At 30.8% G+C, this 24623-nt stretch overlaps 1 protein-coding gene across 16 annotated transcripts in view; it reads left to right on the plus strand.

The window, feature by feature from the left end:
• Nucleotides 1-246: 246 nt before the first annotated feature.
• Ndae1 (Na[+]-driven anion exchanger 1) overlaps nt 247-24623 on the plus strand; it is a 55448-nt gene continuing 31071 nt past the window's right edge. For 9 of the 16 annotated variants that reach the window (XM_085480136.1, XM_085480137.1, XM_085480138.1 and 6 more), the window contains exons 1-2: nt 9297-9737; nt 21939-22063. In XM_085480136.1, the coding sequence (XP_085336262.1) occupies nt 9700-9737; nt 21939-22063 (163 nt within the window). In that variant the 5' untranslated portion in view covers nt 9297-9699. Of the gene's footprint in view, nt 580-4367; nt 4395-4595; nt 4822-9296; nt 9738-16589; nt 16863-21938; nt 22064-24623 lie in introns of those variants that run through there. The other 7 variants (XM_085480151.1, XM_085480148.1, XM_085480141.1 and 4 more) reach the window with 6 other exon arrangements.

The following is a 24623-nucleotide window of genomic DNA, read 5'->3' on the forward strand; positions in this document are numbered from 1 at the left end:
ATCTATGATAATCAATCTGTGCCAATCGACCTGTGAAAAAGTCTCGGTCGATCCAGACAGGCAGATAGTGCCCTTCTGAAACAACGAGAGCGCAAACAACCGCGCACGACAACAGAACAGATTGCCGATGAACGCTATATACGAAGAGAGACGGGGCTGGTCGAACAAACGCGCGGAGAGGAGTGTCGTCCACGTGGATCAATACCGAAGAGCGTGGAAGCGCCTCCACCTTTTGCCACGAGCAGTACTCTCGCGCCGCGGACACGCGTCGCACGTTCCTTCCTTCCGCGTCGGTCCTTCGTATAAAGGTCCGAGGGTTGACACGGGGACGCCGTCGTTGCACGCCGACGTTGTCCTTCGTCCTCGCCCTGCGGGAGGATGCGACTCGCCCGTCGATCGGGAAAGAAGGATCCCTAGATCTCGTGCGCGACGTGCCTTACCCGTTTTCTCTCGCTCGATGCACTTTTCTTTCATCTTCATTCCGTGAATACACACGTCCGGGGTGACAACAGAAACGAGAGGCACTCTCTTGGATTTGTTTGCTCGCGTGCGAGAAAATCTGCGTGCGTATATATATATGTATGGATATATATATATGTACATTTTTCATCCTCTGCTGCTTCTTCGATATATTATTTTTATTTCATCTTTTTGAATCTTTGCAATATGTATGTATATTTATTCGTAATTAAAAAACAAGTTTTTGGGTTAATATCAATCGCATACAGATCAGCTACCCTTAAGCGCTAAGTTTAAATTAATGTGCTACGTGCTCGGAAAAGAAAACAATTATGTATATTTCGGATAATTGTATCCAAAAGTTTACTAAAGTTTACTAATGATGAAGTCGTCGGGTATAAGCGAATTATATTAGTCAGTTTCTTGATCATAAATGCAAGAATCGTCTTGCTTTTCCGAGGTACATTTTTTTTTTTTTTAAGGAAGCGCGAGAAAGAGAAATATTCTTACTTTTTCTTCTATGTATCAAAGAAGTTCTTAAGAGATTTTTTCCCCTCATTCATGTGAAAGATATCATTTGTAAAGTATATATCGTGTTGCTTGTTCAGTTATTCATCTGAATGCACATTGGTTCTTTTTATTATTTTAACGATACTTCTTGAAATACATAATTGCTTATGCAAGAGTACTTTAATTTAAATGAAGCTGTTCACAACATGGAACGCGGAAGACATACGATGCAACGAGGTACATTATTTTTTTCGTGCTCGACCGCATGGCAAATCGTGAAATAAGATATCTATTTATTTACGAATCACAACAACGATATGTCTGCAAAAATTTTTCAACAACATCAAACGAGGAAATGGTCAATGCGAAGACGCATCAATAATGTGTATATTCTTTGGGAATATATTCGATAACAATACTTTCTCTCATATACACCTTATACTTTTTTTTTATTATATATATATAAATTTATTTTATTTGTCATTTATTTTATTTTATTTATAAAAGCACTTATAAAATATAAATATAAGATGTAAAAATCTCTGAAGTCACCAGATGATAATTAAAAAATGGTAGTAATTTAATCAACTAACTCTGGCTATTTAATGATCTTTATTTAATATTCACGACATTTCGGCCATGGGTTTCGGCCCTTATCAAGTGCTACAAATTATAATAATGACATTAAGATCATTAAATAGCCAGAGTTGGTTGATTAAATTACTACCATTTTTTAAAATATAAATATATTATTTGTATTTAGTATTTCTTTCGGAACATACAATCAATTAGATTTTGTTGTTTTCAGAGAATCTCGAAAATATCTTTCAAATTTAATGATTCTTCTAATTTAAAGAGCCGTAATGATATTTGGGACATCTTTTGTAAATGTGTGGCAGAATACACAATAAAAAATTCAATCTCAAAAATTACTTTTATTTATATATTACACATATATATAAGATTCATTCTCTTTATTTTTTAATAAAGAGTATTTTTTATATACACGAGAAATGCTCCCCTAATTTATATTTATAATATTATTATTTATTAGTAATATTATATTAAACATAATTAATTCCAAGATATTCAGAGTCAGATTCAAATTATACTACTATTTCAATCTTTACGAAGCAAGCATATGCAATCATTCGACAGGTGTTCATCTGAATAATAATGCGAGACGGAAAAAAGAAATCGTGATTCTGAGATCTAATTGATTGTATGTTCCGAAAGAAATACTGAATACAAATAATATATTTATATTTTATAAGTGCTTTTATAAATAAAATAAAATAAATGACAAATAAAATAAATTTAATAAATTTGATAAAAGGCTGTTAAGAGCAGTAAATATAAAAATTCAAATTATGATATTGAAAGTGAAGTCATATATAAAGATAATATTCTTTAATCTAATGTCTAATAATGAATTACAATAAAAGGTGACAAAAAAGAATTAAACATAAGTCCTCTTTAAATACACATACAAAGCGAACATTTCGGTCAATATTTTGACCATTATCAACGCTGATTAAAAATTCTGAATTTAAAAAATAAACGGTGTCATAACGATAACATATACATCAAGCATAATCAAAAACGTCATAGAGTATGTAACGCATTAAAAATACAATGATAGATATAATGATTAACAAATATTATGGTAAGAAAAAAAGAGAACATGATGTAAAAATGAAAAGCGATATTCCTCCAACATAGTCATAATGTGATGGTTAAAATTCGTAAATTGTGTTTCTACTCCGGTTATTAGACCCGATAGACAACATAATGATTTGAATCATATGACTAGATTGCAACCTAAAATAGTAATGTAAAAGGAACATCGATTCCTGAGATCCGCACACTTACAATGTCAAAAACAAAGTCAATGTTCCTCCTACACTATTGATCATTTCCTCGTTTGATGTTGTTGAAAAATTTTTGCAGACATATCGTTGTTTCGTAAATAAATAGATATCTTGTTTCACGATTTGCCATGCGGTCGAGCACGAAAAAAATAATGTGCCTCGTTGCATCGTATCGTATGTCTTCCGCGTTCCATGTTGTGGACAGCTATTACACGCGATTCTTATTGAGAGTCACTAAATTTTCTCAGTGATAAGCGTTGTTCAATACAGACGAGATTTTTCCTCTTATCATTTAACCGCTATTTGAGGCTTTGCGCGTATGTGTTTAATTTTTATTTTATTCTCTTTCTGTGCCATTTAATATTTTATCCCTTTAATTCTCTTTTTGTTCAAGATTGTGTCGTAATGTCAGTTTTTTATTCTCGATGTCAATTCAATGAAAAGGAAAAAGGACAGATAATATATTTAAGTATTTTATCAATATCGTAAAATAAACTTATTCGTATCTTAAAAAAGCATCAACTTATAATTCAATATTGACAGATGTCTTTCGTTGCCAGTAAATATCATCTAGTTTTATGATATTACACAATACACAATCATAGCTTTATCTGTGGAGATTAAAAAAATCCATAGTATAAATTAGACTTAACATGACGGTAGGATTAAAGATAATTAAATGTGTGTGTAATCAATCGTATGTAGTATATCGATATACTTTATTCCGTCAATCAAATAAGCGTCACTAGTCATATACGATAAAACGATTTTTATAATTAATAATAAAAATAAATAATTAATGTATATATTATATAAAACTATAAAATGAATAATTATATTGCTTATAAAAAATTGTTTACCTTTTTATTCAAAATTTCATTGAGATAGATTGATATCAATATATTGATATCATGCCTCGCTGACATTGAAATTAAAATATTAATAGCAACAATAATTGTGATAAAATATCCAGAGTATGTCGAAAAATACTTAAGAAATAAATAATACATAAATAAAGAAAAAATATTTAGCGGGTCGATTCAAGCAAAATTCATCGAGTTATCAATTATACTCTCTTATCGTAACTATATCAGTGCATTGTAAGCATCTGCAGAAACAGAAGAGAAAGTCCTTGTTAAACGCGAAGGGCGCGAAGGGCTTGCGTTCGATATTCCGTTTGTGGCAATTGTAATTGCGAGCGATAGGGCAGAGATAGTGAAGGTTGCATGAATTTGTAACGTCAGCTTTTTATAGACGGCATTTATTTCCACAATTCGCTGTCGACAGGTCAAGGCGACGCGATATTAAACTCCGATGAATCGATGATGAACATTCGCATATTTAAGTCATCGTCACTTTTCGATTTTATTCCAGATTTTCGGAATAATTTTCTGGGAGAAACTTTATCGATTTGATTGTGAAATTTAACTCTAATAACTTTCTTTATTTTCGCGTATAATTTTTCTTTCTTTTTAAATTGTTTGATATCGAATCGTGTGTGCCTTATATTGTATTTGATTTCTTTAGAGTTGACTAAGGACAAGTTTTTCTGCAGTAAGTTTTGTATTTATATATAAGAGTATCTCGAGCGGAACATTTCATTCCATCTCTGTAAATAATTTTTTACAGATAGTTTAATTTGATCCCCCTTCTCTCTTATATTTAATTTTCTGTTCTTTCATTTTCAAGAAAGTAACAAGTAAATTTGTTGCAAATGAAAAACTTACGTTCTCCAACTTTTTCAATATTTTTCAGCATGCAATCTTTGAGATGTCGCGCACGAGAGGATTTCACAGGAGATCTTAATTAAGAGAACATCGAAACTCTCTCCTCGGTGGTGATCAAAATCCAGTCATCGATTTTATTCGCGCGTACAAAGTGTTACTTCCTGTGGTTATGCGGACACTTTGATATAGAACATCATCAAAGTGAAGGAAAGGAAGTAACAAGGGTGCATTCAAGACTGCCAGTAAATCAGGAGGTAAGCACACACACACACACACACACACACACACATATATATATATATATATATATATATAGCAAATATGTTAAAGACTCTCGCAATAACGTATTTCAAATAAATGCTCATGTCGTGTTAAATGACGTGTCTAATATGAATGATAATATATATTATAAATTGCGATGACAATACACGCATCTGTATACTGTAAATTTCAACAATTCGAGCAGAATTTCAGCATATTTGAAATACGGTATTGCAAAAACTCTTCATTATTGCATGCTATTTGAACATGAATATAGTAAATTATAGTCAATAAGCAATATTGTAATATATTTGATATTTTATTTACTAAAGAGATCAAATATATTGAGTAATAGATTAAATTTATTTGAGAAACAGAACTGTATAATATTAAATTATCGATGATACATCATTGGGACTCGAAGTAAATCCAAACTACTCCAAACTATATAGTTCAGACTAAATTATGATTCTATATGGATTGTATTATCAAACATAATATTCAAGAGATATCAGCTTGTCATTTATGACGTAACCATCGTAATTCATGATTCTACATTGCTTAAAAAATAGAGTAATAAAACAACAAAGATATGCAATATAAACATTTGTCCTTTCAAAATATGCATTTATAAAGTTGGTATAAAAGTTATTTAATAGACATAATCTTTTCTATAATTGCTGCATGGAGAGAAAAAAATATACGTTTTACGTTTATTTGAAATAAAAATAACTCATGAATTAATGACTAATCAGAGCATAAAACTATTTAACACATATTATGAGTCACTCGGCAATTGCTGAAAGATCTGTCAGCTGATCGTCTTATGTGTCTTATTATAACGGGACGAGGATTAGACGTTATCATTTAATCACGTGTTCGCACGAGATATACACGTTAAATTGGGCTCACATGCAATTAACGTACATATGCTGGTTTTGTACTATCTAATTTATCGTCAGACAATAGGTGCCGAGCTAAGAAGTAACGAGGAAAATGACGAGCTGTCAATGCCACGAAACACTATTTACGAGTCTTAAGTGCGTACTGATTGACTTTAAAAAGACTTACAGTGCTTACAAACAGACGTTAATTGAGAGCGGTTTAACGCGAGAGGCACGTGTTAGTTGTAAAAGAATGATAACTTTCTCATGCATATCACAAAAGTCATGGTGAATAGAGTTCATTTTTCCCTAATAAAAATTTCTAAAAGGATTTTCTGATTACATCTCGAATTACATTTATGGAAGAATTTTGCCCAATGACATTTAACATATTATATATTTAAGGGATTTTCCTGAATTAAATACGAATAAAATTGAAAATCGTATTTTAAGTCGGTTTATTTAATAATTATTTTTTTAACTGAGAGGAAAAATATATTTTATAATTTATTAAAAAATTCTGTTTATATTTATATTAATGTATATTTATAATACATTTTATATCTAATTTTAAAAATTAAAGTTTTTAAAACATAAAGGATTAAATTTTTGATCAAATATTCTCTATGAGAAATTCTTTTCAATTTTTCGCTATAAAAATATTCATCAAATTTTTTCATTAAATGATACGAGAGCATTCTGCAATTGTTACCGTTTTTAGTAATAGATAGTTTTCCTTACACGCATACAAATAAATGATTGAATAAAAATATAAACAACATAGTAGATAGTTTTGGATGTTGTTTGCGGATTCCGTTAATTGGATATATATATATATATATATAAATAATATGATACTAGTAACTAGTACCTACTGGTATTTTTTAGATAACAGAATTTAAGAATCTAAAAAAAATATGACATTTTTTATTAGTTAGAGGAAAGGTATATTTAAATTCTGAAATACATTATATGTTGCCCAACAATACTGTGCATACGAAAGTTTGCAACGGCATTATTTAATTCTCTGCTAGACAGCATGTCTCTCGTGTCTCTCATCGAGCATCGCGAAAGTGATAACGAATTGTTCCTTCATGCGACAAACACGTTTCTGCGGCTATCATATAATCTCTGATAATGAAACACATGGCAATAATACGCCATATTCCGATCACGAATATATCATTTTTTTATTTGCTGTGAAAAAGCATCTGCGTTTAATTAGGTTTGTATTATCCTCGAATTGGTATTAACTAGCTATCTCTGGTTTTTAGTGGTTTACTTGTCATCGTAAAAATGCGGGTAAAGACAGAAATTTCAGGATTTACATAAAAGGGAAACGAGTGATTGCATAATAAAAAGATGGTAAAAAAATATAATTGGAAAATGATTCTCAACAAACCGATTCTCCTTCACAATAGATTTACTTTTATTGTATATATTTATTGTTATATCGAAATCTTAAGTGTGTGTTTATAAAATAACATTATACCTATATAAAAATCCTAAGAATTCTTTTCAAAATTTGAAAATTATTATTTGTTATTATATATTAAAAATCAGAGTCATACGCATGCATAGATACACGTGCAGATATGCAATAAAAAAACTTTGGACGTTTGTATTGAGTGCATAAGATGTGTGAAAATAATTTAAATAAATTTAAAAAAATTTTTTTCTACCATAATAATTTTTTTAGTAATTTTGTTAATACATGCTTTGTCTATGTGTACAAACATATCTTATAATAATTTAATTATATAGGTATTAAAAAGTAATTGCGCATAATTGCTGATTAATTGGAGTCGTAAACACATAGAGGCCCATAAAGTGATCCTTAGATATATAATGCATAATTATACGAATTGATAATTACACGAATTGATCGTACTCTCTCGTGGGCTCGCTACAAATACAGCACGCAATGGACGTTTGCACAATTAATGATTTATGACATATTCTGCTATTTCCCTCATCTCTGTATATTACGCGCTACAGTATGCTAATTAAGACCCTTTGCTATCGGAAATAATTGCTTGAATATTATTGCATAATTTTTTTTTTAATTTTACAAATTATGTTTGTTGCAAATGACAATACATTGCATTTAAGGAAACATTTCTATGAATTTTAATAGATTTTGTTGCATATTACATAACGAGTTTGTAGTACTAATTTTACTAATTCTTCTATGAAATTTTAAATATTTATATTTTCAGATGTAAAGTTATTTCAGTCTTTTATTATATCCACTAATAAAAGACACGCAAAAAAATAATATTCACTATTGTTGGTTATGTAAAAGTAAAATAATGAAACATGAAGATATTATCGACAAACACATGTGTTGCCTTTTAAAGAAAATAATTAACATAAATAAGAAGTAAAAAGAGTATGATGCATGTAATGCACGGTATAATATATGCAAATCTCTCCCTTCTTCTAAGCTAATCATTATGCAGAACTTCTGACTGGGCTATGTCCACGTGTATGCTAGTAAATACAAAGCAACGACGTTGCACGTCAAACTAATTATCGTATTATAACAATTTTCAATGCGCCGCGCCGGTCATTTGTAAGTGTGATGTATATAATAAAAAATGTGCATAAATCATTGTGCAATAATTCAGACTGATGTGCAATCGATGATGCATGATTATCAGATACACGATATCAGATGATCAATTAAAATTGTCATTAGCAAAATTAACTTGGAATAACAAGAAAAAGAAGGAAGATAATATTTTTATGTTGTGCAATCTCCATATTTTGTTTTCAATATTGCCAAGATAATTATTTTACAAATTAATTCATACATAATCAGTGTATTATTTCTTATCTCATTTTTTATTATATTATTTTTACGAAGTTAATATACAATTTATAATATTTATATATATTATATAAAGTGTATAATATAAATATTTTGATAAAACATTTAGCAAAAATACGATATTGAAAATTGAAAAACAGAATATACATATATGAAGAATTTTTGTTTAGTTTTCTGGCTTATCTGAAACCATAATGTGCTGCAACCATTGAAACATGCATACAATGTAGTGTTATCTCTTTCACACTGTTTAATTTTAAGAAGTTATTGAAGTTCAGTAATTGAATTTAGAACAATTTGACAATTATATATGAGTCATTTTTTTAAATCACTACTTATATGTATAACAATCGATTTTATTTATTTTATTTACTTCTTTTGCTCTCCTTTGAATCTTGACGTTTATTAGTGATACGCGACATCAAACTGAAGAATCAACTTCTCCATTGAACATGTGCAATTTCTACATTCAACGCTACTTAAAAAAAATCGAGGAATCGTACCTTCAGCAACCGAACAAATCAATTTCTTGTTAACAAATATATTTATATAAAAATCGACGACAAATACCGGTCCTCGGACGAACTGACGACCCCCTTTGTTCTGTCATCATCACGAATTTCGTAATGACAAAATCATTCCCCTCTCCGTGGGGCAATCTGACCGGATTCTGGAGCATATCTGGGCACACTATCTGGGCGGAGTTTCCTTATCAGAATCACCGGATGACTGTCTCCGCGCTGCTGTCAGCCACCAACTGCTTGTGCTCCGACTGGCCGCGATTGCTGGTCGCTTACTGGTACCGAAGTGCCAAGAGGAGAGCGCGATCGGAAGTTATCATCTGGCTGTCACCCGATGGTAAACAGTTCACCGGCGTACACCGCGGTGCGTAGACGTTGCGTAGACGTGTTGCGTGGTGCAACGTGGTGTGTGCACGTGCGTGTTAATGAGTGAATATAGAGAGAAGAGAAGGGAAGGATAGAAATACGGCTCCAATTGAATACACACATTCTCGTCCGCCCACGCGTGTTTATTTATTTACTCGGGAAGCCGCGGCATGAGGACCACCGAGGTCTGACGTTTACAGCCGAAAGTGCATCCTCCCTCATTGTGCTCATCGTCGTGGTGGCGAATTTCTTCGGCCACCGCGAGCAATGCAGTCGTCGATGGAGCTCCGAGAATGCGTGCACAAGTAGCGTTTTTATAAAATATTCACGTGGCATAATTATATGCTTATTGCTTAATCGCTTACTTCAGTTTATTTCATTCGTATTTCAGTTATTCTCTTCTATTTTATTCTCTCGTATATTATTTTTTTTATTTATGTGTGATATCATAATTATAGTAATTAATAATACGCAATATTTCATTATACAAAAATTAATGATGACATTATATTTATTGTACAAAAATTAAATATTACAATATATTATCATATTAATTAATAAATAATGACAGTTCTGCATTGATTAACATGAATATAATGGAAAATTTATAATGTTATATAAATAATACATTAATATTAATAATTTTACACTGTTACGATAATGATTGATGCCACCGAATGGATCGACTCTGCAAGTCGAAGAAACAGTATCGATGAAAAATTTATATTCGCCGTTTTATTGTATTTATATTAGATCGTAGCTTGTTTGCTCGAGATTCTCGAGATGTACTTGAGTCGACTTTCAAAAGATGAAAAGATACCTATAAGATACCTGAAACGTGCTATCGACGTGATAGCAGCTAAAGCGTGTCAATCAAATTCAACATATCGATATCCATCATAGAAATTTCTCAGAAGGATTTTCTGACTTCAAGAAAGAAAACGCATTAATATAAATATATTAATAGTGCTATACAAAAGGCAACCTATTTTTCTTTTCATTAAAATTAATAACGCTACAGTTATAGAATATAAAAAAAATTATATTTCCACTGTAACTATATAAACACTAATTAGTATTATTTTTTTTTAATGTAATAAGAGTTCTGTTAACAATAAAAATGTTTGTACAAGTGAAATGGACTCAAATATGATCCAAATGTTAGAATTACTGAGATGTAAAAACACTAACACATATGATTTCAAAGAATTAAAACTATGTGTAATTAGCTGTGTTAATCAGTGTTTACAATTTGCACATTATGCATTTAATTCCGATGCATATATTACTATTAAATTCATATGAAATGCAAATTTATTTAGTCGATCGTTTAAGTGATGTCTTTTTCAAGCTTGTATTCATAATTGTTCGCGTGTATAATTACTGTCATGTATTGCTCAATACGGAAAAAGTCGTGAGAGAATAATTATTTCGCAATATAGTATAGCTAATCGATCACGTGCTGACCCGCACTTTAACCCAAGTGACGTCATTATGTATAGATTCCCTTATCAACGCTTATATGTGCTTGATTCTTGAATGTTGCGATTATCGTTATCGGGGCAGCGAACCTGGAAAAAATCGGCTAACTCATCGAGACAGAGTTGATAATTGACGCACGGCATTTTATTACAAATTATCTATATCAATAGCATGTAGAAAAAAAAAAACACGTGAAAAGAAACGATATAAAACGTACAACAACTTTTATCAGTACCAACAACAATATATCAACAACATTGCTTTCGTTTATTTTGAGAGTTAATTATAAAAACAAATAAGTATGTCAACAGAGGATTCTGTTTACAAAGAAATGAAAACTATGCTGTTTCTTTGAAATGCAAATGTGAAACATTTGTTTGTTACCGGAAATTTAAATTATTTACGTATTAAACATATTTGCATGTACACATCATATTATTAATATATTATTTTGCATACCATTATCAACTTTTGTAACTTTAATACTAATGACAAACCAAAAATATCAAAAGATATTCAGATAATAGCACTTGTCAAAAACGTGTTAGCGTTTAAACATAATTATTTATTAGGTATATTTATTACTTATCATTTTCAAATAATTAATTTAATTTTTTTCTAATAATCTAATAATTTTTCTCTATCGCTTGTTTTGGAGAAAATTAAGTTTTCGAAGTCGATAAATAACGCTCGGCTAAGCAAAAGGCAATTAGCTCAGATTGAAAATAAATATGATCCAACTTAATTGATGTTGCGATGGTCCAGATAATTCAGATAATTGACAGATTGATAGTAAAAAGTGATCAAAGTCAATTAAGAAAAATGTCGATGTGAAAAAATTTCATAAACGGTTTGAATGAGATAGCTTGGCTGAAAGGTAAAATTTCATGTTAAAATTACAAGAAACAAAAATATACGCTTGTTGTTATTTCAAACTAACAAATTCCAGATATAGAAAAACGCACGATGTATACATTTTTATATATTTCTGTATAAACGAATCGCGGGAACATAAATATTTTTTCATAAAAATACAATTTTATAATACACAAAAAAGTTACGTACAGATACAATCTGCAGTACTTATTTGAGAAAGGGTGGAAAAAAAACACAAGGTTATTAAAAAGTAATAGTCTATTCAAAATAATCGACTTTTGACCTCTTTTATATCTCGAAGGTACAAGAAAATTCAATTAATATTCAGTGACAATCGATTGGGCTTTCGCCTGCAGGATACTTATTTTACGATTCTCTTCTCGATCGTCTCTTCTCGAGATAGGAAAATATTCCTTAATCTATTTATTCGCGTTTTATAAAATTGCTTGTGATATGTTCTCTCTTATATAAACGATTTACGTAATATGAGATAATGTAAAAGATTTAATATATTGTACCAACCCACTTTCGCGATCAGCGAAATCTTATTCTTATACAACTTACCAATATAGGTCTGTCATTGGGACATTATGAAAATGCATGTATTATAAAAATCTTGAAAAATATATGTATAAAAATAATCTGAAATTCAAACTTACAAACAATTATCTGCAAATTTTAAAGGAAATCTCTTCTACTCGTCATACGCATTATTTTACGCAGATAAACTATGACACGCAATGGAACTGAAATCATCTTATAAATCACATTATCGCACGCTATGTTTCCTTAGTTGTATAACGCAAAAAGTTAGAAACAAAGGCTGGTTTAACGCCGATTAGAATCATCTATATATTAGCATTATTTAATGGACCAGTGATTTTCTGCCATTATTTCCTCCACAACGCACAAACATTCATCTTTTCCCCTTGGCACGTCCGATGGTTATTTGAGACTGCTACCGACAATTTTGCTAATTTCAATATACGCTGATGCTACGTCTCGATAGTGTAAAGTAGCTTTAAAGCTTTTCGTCATGTACTAAACGTCATATATTAAACTAGGGGACGACCACACGTGGTGGAGATCCCCTAAATTCCAACTCTTATTAAATCCAGCTTTATACCTTTTTTTCGGTAATTTGTCGGTAAAAAAAGCTATATAAATCAATCTTAAATATACATTATTCTTATTTATCTTTCGTGATTAAAAATCAATATATTAATAAAGATCAATATTTGCTTTTTTATTAATGATATATTATTATTGGTCTAACAAGATTTATTAAACGATACTTAATTTATTACACGTGTGCGCGAAATTACGTTACAATAAGTAAATACAGTTTTAATGTATGGAACGACAATTATATACTAGAATTATCATTTTATCAGTTAATTGGTCGTTAATTTACTGTCGCATGTTTTTTTAATCAATTGTTTTATCAGTTTACCTTTAATTCCACGTCTGCCTTTTCTTGTGATTATCTGTTAGACTGAAAAATAAACATGCCATTGATACAAGTGTTGATACGTTTATGTTACGACATTGATCGGAATTTATTTGTTTTTCATTATAGTTCTTTCATGGAAATATTTCAATCGATTAATTAGGCGTATTGCAAATAATAATATTTGAAGAAAAATTATTTAATAAAATAATTTTGTTACATAAGTGGTATATCTACCATGCAAGGAACAATAGTCATGATGTTACATGTAATGAATTTGTCAATAAAATGACATATGTAGATGTAATTTTGATGACAAATTCTTTGACAAAACAAAAGAGCTGATTTTTTGATGATGTTATTAAAATAGATATATTATATGCACAGATGTGTGGGACATCTTTCTGAAAACATTTCACACAATATCAATTGATTCAAAGTTCAACTTCTTTTACAAACTTTTTTACACCTGCATTGATGAATGTGTTTGAAGACAAGAAATAATTTTCAAATATTTAATAGACATTCTTATTTAACGATAAGTCAAGCATTGCATTTCATTTTTGTATTGACAAAATATTAAAATATTTTGCGCGGAAAACGTTTTGTTCTATTTTAAAATCGATTTGTTTTATTCGCCTTTCACTGACAAGTGAAAAATGTATTTTTGATACGATGTCAATTCCAAGCCAAAAGTATTCATGTGTTAAATATGTTTCACTTGAAAAGTTAGACATTAAAAAATGGAATGACACTGTGAAAATTCGACAGAATGTTAATTTAAAATTTTTTTTAAGAATTTTGTTATATGTGTGTTTCGCGATTTTTTAATATAATTCATATATTAGAAATATTCAAATGTTGTATGTTTTTATATAAAAAATTATTTAAAAAATACGATCTTTCACGGATAATACATACTTTAATGAATCTTTTAATGATATTATTTTTGTTAAAATCACAATATTAAATTTCTCCATTTATAAAGCAATTTTCAACATTTGTTTAATATTAGCAGGGAAACTTACGTTACTCCATTCGTGAGATTAGCAATCATTGCGTTGCAAATTTGGAGAGCATTTGATAAAGACAATTATTGGAGATCACAATATTCGATGTGTGATATAAAGGAGGTATTAATGATCCCTTTAAGTTTGAATCGTCATCTCAATTATATAATTAATACGTTTACAAGCAAATTGCATACATATCTATCGCGCCCACCCTAAATGATTCGCTGTCATTTTCATCTCTATTAAATCATCAATTATCGCCGCATGTCTGCGGAAAAGTGCCGTATCACAAGGACTTTTTCATTTGACGTTGTTGTCCCTCGTTAATGCTCTCATTGGCCCGTCCGCCGCTTGATTATCAGCCCGAGCATTGTCCGCTTCCTCGTCCAAATTCGTTAACTCATTCCGAAACCGGAAGCGCAGCGCAATGCACCGCGTTAGTTCCTTCTGCCATCGTATACTTTCTATTTTTATTATAAAGTAGTCAAATATTTTATATGTCTATGCAGACCTCGTTAAAAACTTTTTATTCTTCTTTAAAGTGGTATTTAAATATGTTATTCTATAATATTTTATTCATTAAAATGTGTAGTTTATGACGTGTCCTAAACATTTCTAACATACTCAAAGATATTTCCTTCTTTGATAATTTGTTAGCAGAATTATAAACTTTGTTATAGCACATTTTTTAATTAGATTAATTAGAGCAACTAGAGTTTATCAAGACTTGTTGGCATTTATTATAAGTGGATCGATATACTTCAATAAACAGATATGAGGCATGACATAATAAAATAAGAAATTATTTTATGAATTATATGTTAATTAAGAAAACATTTGGTATATACATAGATATAATTATACGTTACGCAAATGTTCTTGATTTATTTGTTAATATAATTTGCAGAACATTTTTGATGTAACGAATATAAATGAAATTTAAAAAATTTTTTAAATTAAAACTTAACATTAAAAAATTTTTTTAAATTAAAAATTTTAATTACAATTTTTTTAATACAAAATTTTTATGAAAATATTAAGTGCGCGAATTAATGCGCGGATGTCCAAAACACTTTAGTAAACTACATATACGTTTCAAATTAAATTATGTTTAAAAAGCGTGATAATTTTGAAATACTGGAAAAAATTTTCCGAGAGTTTTTGAGAACAGAGATGTTTGTAGCATTAATTTTAATATTTTCTATTAAATATTGATTGATTAAATAATTCGAATTTCGAATAATTTTCATGTTGTCTGATTTGATATAATAAACATTTCGTATATCTGATAATATTATGCAAAAATTATATTTATATATTTTTTATAATATAAATGACTAAATAATTTTCGTAAGAGAGAGGAAGAAGAAAAAAGCAAAGATCTCTTTTTTTCACTGATGACTACGCTATCAATTCTTCCAACAATCAAACAATGCAATCATATTCTCTCTCCTCAAATCATCTTCCCTCTAGTACAGACGTAACCTAGGCAAATAGGTCGTTCATTATGTAGAGCTTTGTACATAGGTATAACCTGGGTAATCGTATTGCGGTAATTATCCATTTGACGACGGTTGATTCGTCGACAACGACAAAATGAGATCTTGACATTCCGTTGAGTGACCTCACAGATCACGAGGAAAGTGCAACCAATGAATAATTCATTCGAGACAATCTTTGTCAGAGATACTTTTTCTACGAAAAATACTGCAGTTTTAATTTCTAATGATATAAATAAAAATTAATCTACTTCCAAAGTTCTCATTTTTGGAGAAGAAATGTGATACATCATTACAATATAATGAAATATTTAATAAAACAATATTGTATTGACGTTGAGTTTTCAAACAACAATTTGAATCGATTAGCATGACGTTTTAATATTCAGCCAGCTATATCGATTCACAATTTTGCGCTTCATGATTAATTACTGGGAATTACCTAGAATATAAACTAGTCTTTGATCGATTATTTTTATCTCAGTCATCTAACTCGAACGTTTTCAATACTAATATGCACACGCTAATAATAATCAATGCCTCAATAAACTGTATGCACCAAACTTAGTGCATTAATTATACTCGAGAAGTACACATAAAATAGAAGGTCGCCGCGAGAACCTTGAAAGAGCATTTCATTGAGTATGCATAACGCGGGATCGTCGCGTATTCCACTGTCTTTCTCCGCGAAGAGACACACACTACTGATCCGGGGCGACCCTGACAGCACGTGTATACGTCATTCGCGTTTATATCGAGCGCTGCAATTGCGTTCGTCGCAATCCGAGAGAGCTGCACCTGGCAGCGCCCACGAAAAGCAGATTAAGCAGCGACCCTTCCATCTCTCGTCCCATATTCGCGACTGATTCGCGTCGCGAGAAGCTCGTCTTCTTGCGCCAGTTACATCTGCGACGAGGTGCATACCGCGGTGCGCAACGTTTTAATTATTGTTTCCCGCCATGTGCTCCCGGGAACGAGGTATAAGAAATGTCGCTCCCTCGGTGATCGTCTCATTGTCAAACGTCTGCCACGCGTGATCGAGCGTCGTTGAAGTCGGAGATAGTCGGGAAGAATCAGAAAAAGGCAAAGATTAATCACTTCGCAAACAAGGTAACAATCTTGGGCGAGAGAAACTTGCCTTTTCATTGTAATCTCTGCTCTTATCTCGTCTGTCATTTTATTAATTTTATTTGAAATAATTCTTATTGAAAAATTTTATATTATTTTATTATTAATTGAAAATTTATTAAACAAATATTGTGTGAAAAATGTTTACAGTATATATCGTTAATAATTGAATATTATGTGGAATTTCTTAAGCAAATATTATTGAAGAAAACATGGTTGAAATAGCACAATCGAATAAACGGATAAACAAAGAAGCCTTCACAGTTAAAAATAGGAAACTCAAGTATCAAATGAAAAACAAGTATAGCAAGGAGTTTTACACGCGCATAAGTAACAATAAAGAGAGAAAATGATATATTATAATCTTTACTTAATATATATAACTTGGTCTTTGTTAGGACAAGACATAAAACCGTCGCTATAACGCGCATGTCAAAATTAACATCCGCAGTGTAGGCGGATAATCATAGTGAACCATATTTTTTATATGTCGTGACGCATTGTCTGACAAGAGTAAGTATCATGCAGCACATTATGTTTCAGTAAATTTGGCATAATTCTTTCTTAATTATTATCAATTATTTTTTTATGTGTATATATCATGTGATCATTATCATTTTCAATTTATCATTATCAATCTGAAGGTATAAGACTTTAACAAATTTTATTAAAATCTTTTACTATGCGTGACACAATTTGTCATTGTTACGTATATATCATTTCAATATTATCTATTCATAATTGTGTTAACATATTAATGTTTTACGTTCGAGAAGTGATACAAATAATTATAATTTACTTGAGTGTCGTACGTTATATTTTAATTTATGTTTTAAAATCGATAACTTGCTTTATGTTTATTATTTTTACATTTTTCCAACACGTGTAAATGACTATTGTATGACTTGTTGGTAAAGTGTAACAATGGTTACAATTAAAACAATTCAATAATTCAGAAAAAAAGTTTGATGAGAAGGGAAAACAATATATTTCATCAATAATTTTTTTCATATCAATTTACATATAAATTTTCATATATAAATTAAGAGAGAGTGAGAGACTTGTAAATAAAATGTGTTTTAATTAAAATGTAACAAGAAAAAAATTTCGTTATTAAACTTTAAAATATCTCTCTTACGTTTTTTTTTGTATCCACACAACAAATATTCTCATCTTGATAATTTTATTTACAAATAGTCTTTTGTGTCATCAAAAAGCAGTGGGAAAAATTCAATCATTACCATTTACTGCCATTTATTCATCAACTAAATTTTTCATCATTGTCATTACCGCCATTGTCCCGCATAATTGCAGATTCTTGCGCGATTGTAAGAAATTTGTCACGTCAAAAAGAAGCCCGATACGCGCGAAACTCTCTGTTCTGTGCAACAGCTGCTTGTATCCCAGAATTAAATCGCGATTAGCATGATAATCGAATCCCTTCTATGAGCGTGACAGAAACGGAATGCCGATAGAATACCGTGACGACCGTGGCAGTGCTACACGATCGATGTGCGAACGTAAATTTATATACAGACTATGTCTACTATAGCACACGGTTATTTCTGTTACGGAGAAACTTACATCCTCAATAATAATGATATCAAACTTTTGTTTGCGAGATACATTGTTTATTCATGAGAGTCGCCGTCTGTCTAAAGCTTTCGATCGATCGACTTAATCGTGATCTCATGTAACGAGCTTGAAATACAAAAGGAATCTAACATTTTGCATACTGATTGCATATTGATTGCACAAAGAAGATTGAAAAGAGGAGTAAAAGCGCACACATTTTTAATCCGCAATTTAACTTTTTATTTTTTCTTATCAAAATTAATTTTACAACTTGTATACCCACGTTCTAATTTTTTATACATTCCATCGTGACGCCTACTTAACATTAAAGCTGCTCTGACAATCGTTGATAAACGTGAGAACAGCGTGATTAAAGATGTCGACGCAGAAGGAAATTAGTAAATGTCTCAGAGGAAGAAGGTGATTACGAGAGACAAAACCAAGATATAATAGCCGACCATATTATTAAATTCGTTTTTTTCCGAGAAAGAACGACAAAAGTATTCAATCTTAATAAATTTTTGTAATATTCCAGAAGCTTGGAATTTTTGTAATATTCCAGAAGCTTAGAATCAAGTGAATATGATTGTCGATCAAATTAAATAACTTGTAACATTTAAATTGAAACAATCAAGTGTATTACTATTACTGCTATTTAATTATATTTGTGATATATTAATTAATATAATAATTTTTATATCAAAAAGATAACTGTATTTTTTATAACCGATATTTTCATCGTTGCTTAATGAAGGAATTTGCTTCAAGTGAAAAGTTGCATATGAATTAAAAATGTACATATGAATATAACACATACTTATAATTTAAGATTTCAACAATCGAAATGTTTCCGTCTAATATTAGTGAAATTGTTTGATAAGTTTAATACTATTGCGATTTACTTATACATTTAGAAGCTAATTTTATAAGTTATATTAATTATACTTCAAGTGTTTAAAAAATATATATTGCTATTTCTGAAAATTGCAATTCAGTTAATATCATTATTCCTTATCGTAATGTTGGAATTTAAAAAACCAACAGTGTATTAGAATTTCTTAATAATAATGCTTTCTCTCTACATTGAGTTCATCGTGATATAAAACCAATGTACGCATAATTAAATTTCATAAATTTATTACTCCGAGATAATGTGCAATTTAATGATATATAATCGCTAATATGCACTCATGTAACTCTGCGTTACAATAATATGATTACGAGAGAAGAAAATATAATTTAATTAAAAAGCTTGCTTTAGATTGTAGGCCGGTAAACCACACTTTCGTTTTCCCCACTTATTATGACAATGCATATTAGGTAAAGCAGCCAATTCTCGTTGAAATGTTACGTTTAAATTATTCGTGCTCACACATTCATTTTTCCTATGATTGTAATTTTTTCTTATTTGTAATCAACCCACGTTCACTCTCTGAATCTATCTAACTGAATCTATTTCTCATTTTCGCATATAATTGAACTGCAACGATCGATTGCATGTGATTCTATGCAATTTAGTCAGCATTGCGAGTAAGTTGTTGCGTTTCCTATGTAATACGAGAACAGGTATAGAATATATAATACGTAGAACAAAATGATATCTTCTACTACAGAGTTGTATAACTTGTAGTCATATCGATTCAATAAAAAATAATGCCGATTGAATAACTGTGATAATTGATAAGACATGCAACTTTGAATAAACATTAAATATATTTAATCGAAATAAATACTATAATTTTAATATAAAAATGTGAAAATTTAAATAAAAATTTAGACACATTAATTTTTTATACAAATTGCAATTATTATTAGTTAAGTCTATTTATTATATGTACATATATCGTTATCTTAATAATATAAAAGAATAACTCTATTAGCATCGTCAATGATAGATAAAGAGATAATGTCACGTTCTAATTAACTATAAAATTTAAATTAAATATAAGTTTCCATAATAAACAAAATGCTATTATATTTTGTTTTTAAATACCAGACTTATAAAATGCAGCTAATATTAATATACATTTTTGCATTATTACATGCACGGACAAAAAATAAAATATGAATAAAAATCTGGTTAAATATTCAAAATACGTACAATTTCTTTTTAATTTATTCAAAAACATTATTTTTTTCTTCCAAGAAATGTAGTTCGATCGTGAAATCATTTACATAATTGAAAATTGAGTTACTCTTATTGCTGAATACGCTAAATTTATTCTCGTTAGAATCAAGAGAAAGCTCGACGAGAACATCGAAATTTATGTATCTCTCGCGACTACAACAAAATGTGCGTGAAAGCTGTCTCGGAACTACGATACTAATTTATAAACTGGAACAAATATTTGTTGCGAATTTACAATGTGAAAATGTATGTGGTAATGCATTTCGGGAATTTATAGTCACGAAATTAATTTATTACGCAGAATTAAATCATGTTATGCAAAATTAAATCATATTTAATTACACGTACATGAAACTTAGCAAATAAGTCACACCGAAGATTAAAGATGTAAACACAATATAAAAACAAGTGAAAGAAATAGTGTGAAACTTAATAGCATAAAAGAGAAACGTGAGAAGGAAGCGGTTGCGAGCAAAGTGCCCCTGGGGCTGAGGAAGTTTAATTATTATTAACTCGCGTCGCGCAGTAGTTATGAACGGTTGCGGACAGACGCCCACGGAATATTTCGTGGATAGACGTCTACAAACTACTCCGTGATATATTTGATCGACATCTTTCACCAGCATCGAAATAGACAACTTTTCCAATTTGTTCGATCAATCGAGCGGAAAGGTTCTGTGTCAAATTATAATACAAAAGCACAGTCAAATTTCACTATTAAAATTTTTGTATTATACGTGCAGGCAATGTGGCACTTTCGGTGCATGTTTTCTGTGCCGAAAGCGGCCGATTTCCCCCGCCGCCATCTAGCGGCGACACGGTGAGTGAATAAGTCGGTTTCAAAGCCATTATCTACGGCTGAGCCGCGTTAAAAGTCATTGTATACGGCTCAAGCCGTAGGAAATGTATTGAAACCGGCTATTCTCCCACCGTGCCGCGGCAAGATGGCGGCGTGCGATCGGCCGCCTCGCGCACAGAAAACGCGCCGAAACAGCCACTTTGCCTGCACTTGCAATACAAAATAGTATGTGTATCAAGTGCGGATTGACAATTGTTCACTCGAGTGGGGTGGTGACCAACCCGCACTCGTGACTAATTGTCAACTTTCCGCACTTGATACACAATATACTATTTATCCACATTCCATAGAAAATTTCGCGTCAGCGAGCAACGTGCTTCGGCAAAGAGAACAAAGTCACAGGCGAACGAGCTCGATAACAGTCCCGCCTTAATGATTGGAAACTCATTAATGCGTGTTAATGAATAATAGAAGCATGTATTAACGCGGCGGATGCGTACAAAGAGTCGTCATTGGCACAGTAATTGAATTGAAGATTTTTAATTAATTTGCACAGACCGTGGATGCAGCCGGGAGCCGGCAGCGGAGGAGCCCACACGGGCGGGACAGGTGACGATGAGGCCCCAAAGGACCCGGGCGCGCGGATCACCCATCAGTCTTACACGGAAAAGGATTATGAAGGTAAGAAATTCATTCATTTTAGTGGGATTTGTGATCGTGTTCTTGACGGTATTTAAATTATTTTTCGGACCGATATATTTTTCTCGTCTATATTTATTTTAGGAAGTTTGTTAGGAAAGAAGGAGAACTCTTATAAATCTCGATTTGAGAATGTTCCTCATCTTGGCAAATTTGCTAAGCATTATATATTGGCTCTTACAGCAATAGATTCTCTATCCTTGTCCTTTATTTACAATAAGAGCGATCTAACCATATCATTCGTAAATTATTTTTATTTTTACCTATTTATTTATTTATTTATTTCGTTTAAATGCGAATAAATGTTCACTTCTTATGTATTTCTCGTTCCGTTTAAATGAAGTTTTTTAATATCATCTGACAACTTTGTTATGTTTAATATAGCTCTTATAGCCCTTCTTTGTTTACAATTATTAATTTAACAGAGCTAATTACTATTTTTATTTAATTATTTATTTGACTTTGTTATGAGGTTTTAGATTGCGAAAGACACATTAGTATTGTCTCGATTTTCTTAACGCGTAGTGATTAAGATTCTTGCTAACTGTTAACATCTGTTTATTTCTTGCTTACTTCTGTCAGTTCTACATTGTTCATCAAAACAATGGTGAATATTGTCGGTGATATGCAGTGAATTTGATTTACTGTATTAATTTATTATGCATTTACGTTTGGTATGTAGCATATTTTTATATATGAATGTATAATTATTTGTTGCAATAAAATGTATTAAAATTATAATTATTTTTATGTAACTTTTTATAGATTTACTTGAAAAGAGCTGCAATGACAGCCGAAACGTTGTATTTTAACTAATTATTTATAATAAATAATTGCCAGTTTGGTCGACTTTTAACTTTGAGGAGAGATTTTTATTAATTATTACTGGCGAACCTTAAGGATTATTATCTGTTTCATTCATTTTGTCAGAGCTAATGAAACATCGGTCGAAATATTTATTCGCGCTATTTTATTTAGGAATAGAAATATATTTTCAATTTACTAAACAAGGTGTTTTATAACTACATTGGTATTATAATTTTGTTGATATATCGAAGTTATATTGGATCTATCGAATTTACATATTTTTAGATTGAGCTGAATATATACGTGAGGTGTTTGATAAATATATATCTTCCATTGTCGTGAATATTTTTTGGTGAGATCGAGTTAGATTAATTTTGTCATGGTCAAATGTATGCGATTTGTTGTGAAAACGATATGAAAGTAAAATATTTGACTAGCGAAGGAGGGAAAGTTGCGAGCTTTAATAGTTCTTATGATTATTACTCTGCAAAGTAAGCTGATGTAAAAGTCTTTTATGACAATTTTCACGAGGTGTCTTCTGAGACTTCTGCTGAAACATCAAATTGACACACAATAACGTGCTCGTAATAAGTCAGTCTGATGCGAATTTGGCTTCGGTGTTTGCTCATATGACGGTCCTCGCACGTGTAGGAGCTTCGAAAATCGTTACTTCGTTAAACAACATCGCCGGCTATAGATGGACAGGGACATGTGACGAGGTCACCTTATATCGACAATGAAACGTACAGAGAGGCCATATATGTAGTGACGATCTTGCATCGTAAACGCTGAACCCTTTACCGAAACAAATTGATTGCCTCGTTTGTCAGGTGTTCATCTCCTTCAACGTAATTCGAAGCTTCATTGAAAAATGTCGACCCGTCTTTAAAGACGACGTTTCATGGCTAATTCACAGAGCTTCTGGAAATTGCTACCGAGCAAACATTTTCTTTCAATTTTTATTTTTTCTAAGAAACCTAAGCTAAAATAAGAATTACTTTTTTAAAGACTTATACAAATAAATATATGTACTTTATGAGAAAAAGTTTTTATATTATTTTATAAATTTTATATTTCAGAGTTATATCTTTTGTATTTTCACATAAACTGTGCATTTCAAAAATTAAAATATAATTAATAATGCATGTGAGAAATAAGCGTTTATTAAAAGATGTTCGATCGGTAAAAATGTCAGGCTATATATATATATTTAGTATACAAATGTTCTGACCTAATGCTGTACTTTGATACAGTATTCCATGATCTTAACTTTAATGTTTATTTTTATTTATATATATATAATGTCCATTTATAAAACAGATAACGTAAATATCTACGTCCTTTACATTCTTATCGTGACATTATTTTCACGTGATATCATGTAGAAAATTACAATTTGCTAATGAGAGCAGCCACAAGCTAATAGTCAAGATGATAGTCACTGTACACTATTATGCTAAAAGGTTGCACTGTTATTAATAACAGTAAAAGTGTTAATAGTGTGCTATTAATATGTGTTATTTCTCTCACATAAAGTTCAACCATTCGTCTACCTATCACCGCGAAATTGGCACACAGACCTATTGACCTTTTCACCTAAAGCTGAGTCATCTTAATGTGCCAATATAACGCAACCGTGTTATGCGAACACCCGTGTAAGTGTAAAGTCTTCTCGTTTGCTGGAAGATACGAGGAAAACTTTTCATCAGAAATCCCGTGTAAAATCTGCTCTTCT

The sequence above is a fragment of the Nylanderia fulva genome, unplaced genomic scaffold (genome assembly GCF_048542155.1).
Source record: "Nylanderia fulva isolate GAGA-0341 unplaced genomic scaffold, ASM4854215v1 Scaffold14, whole genome shotgun sequence".
In the NCBI taxonomy this organism is placed as follows: Eukaryota; Metazoa; Arthropoda; class Insecta; order Hymenoptera; family Formicidae; genus Nylanderia; species Nylanderia fulva.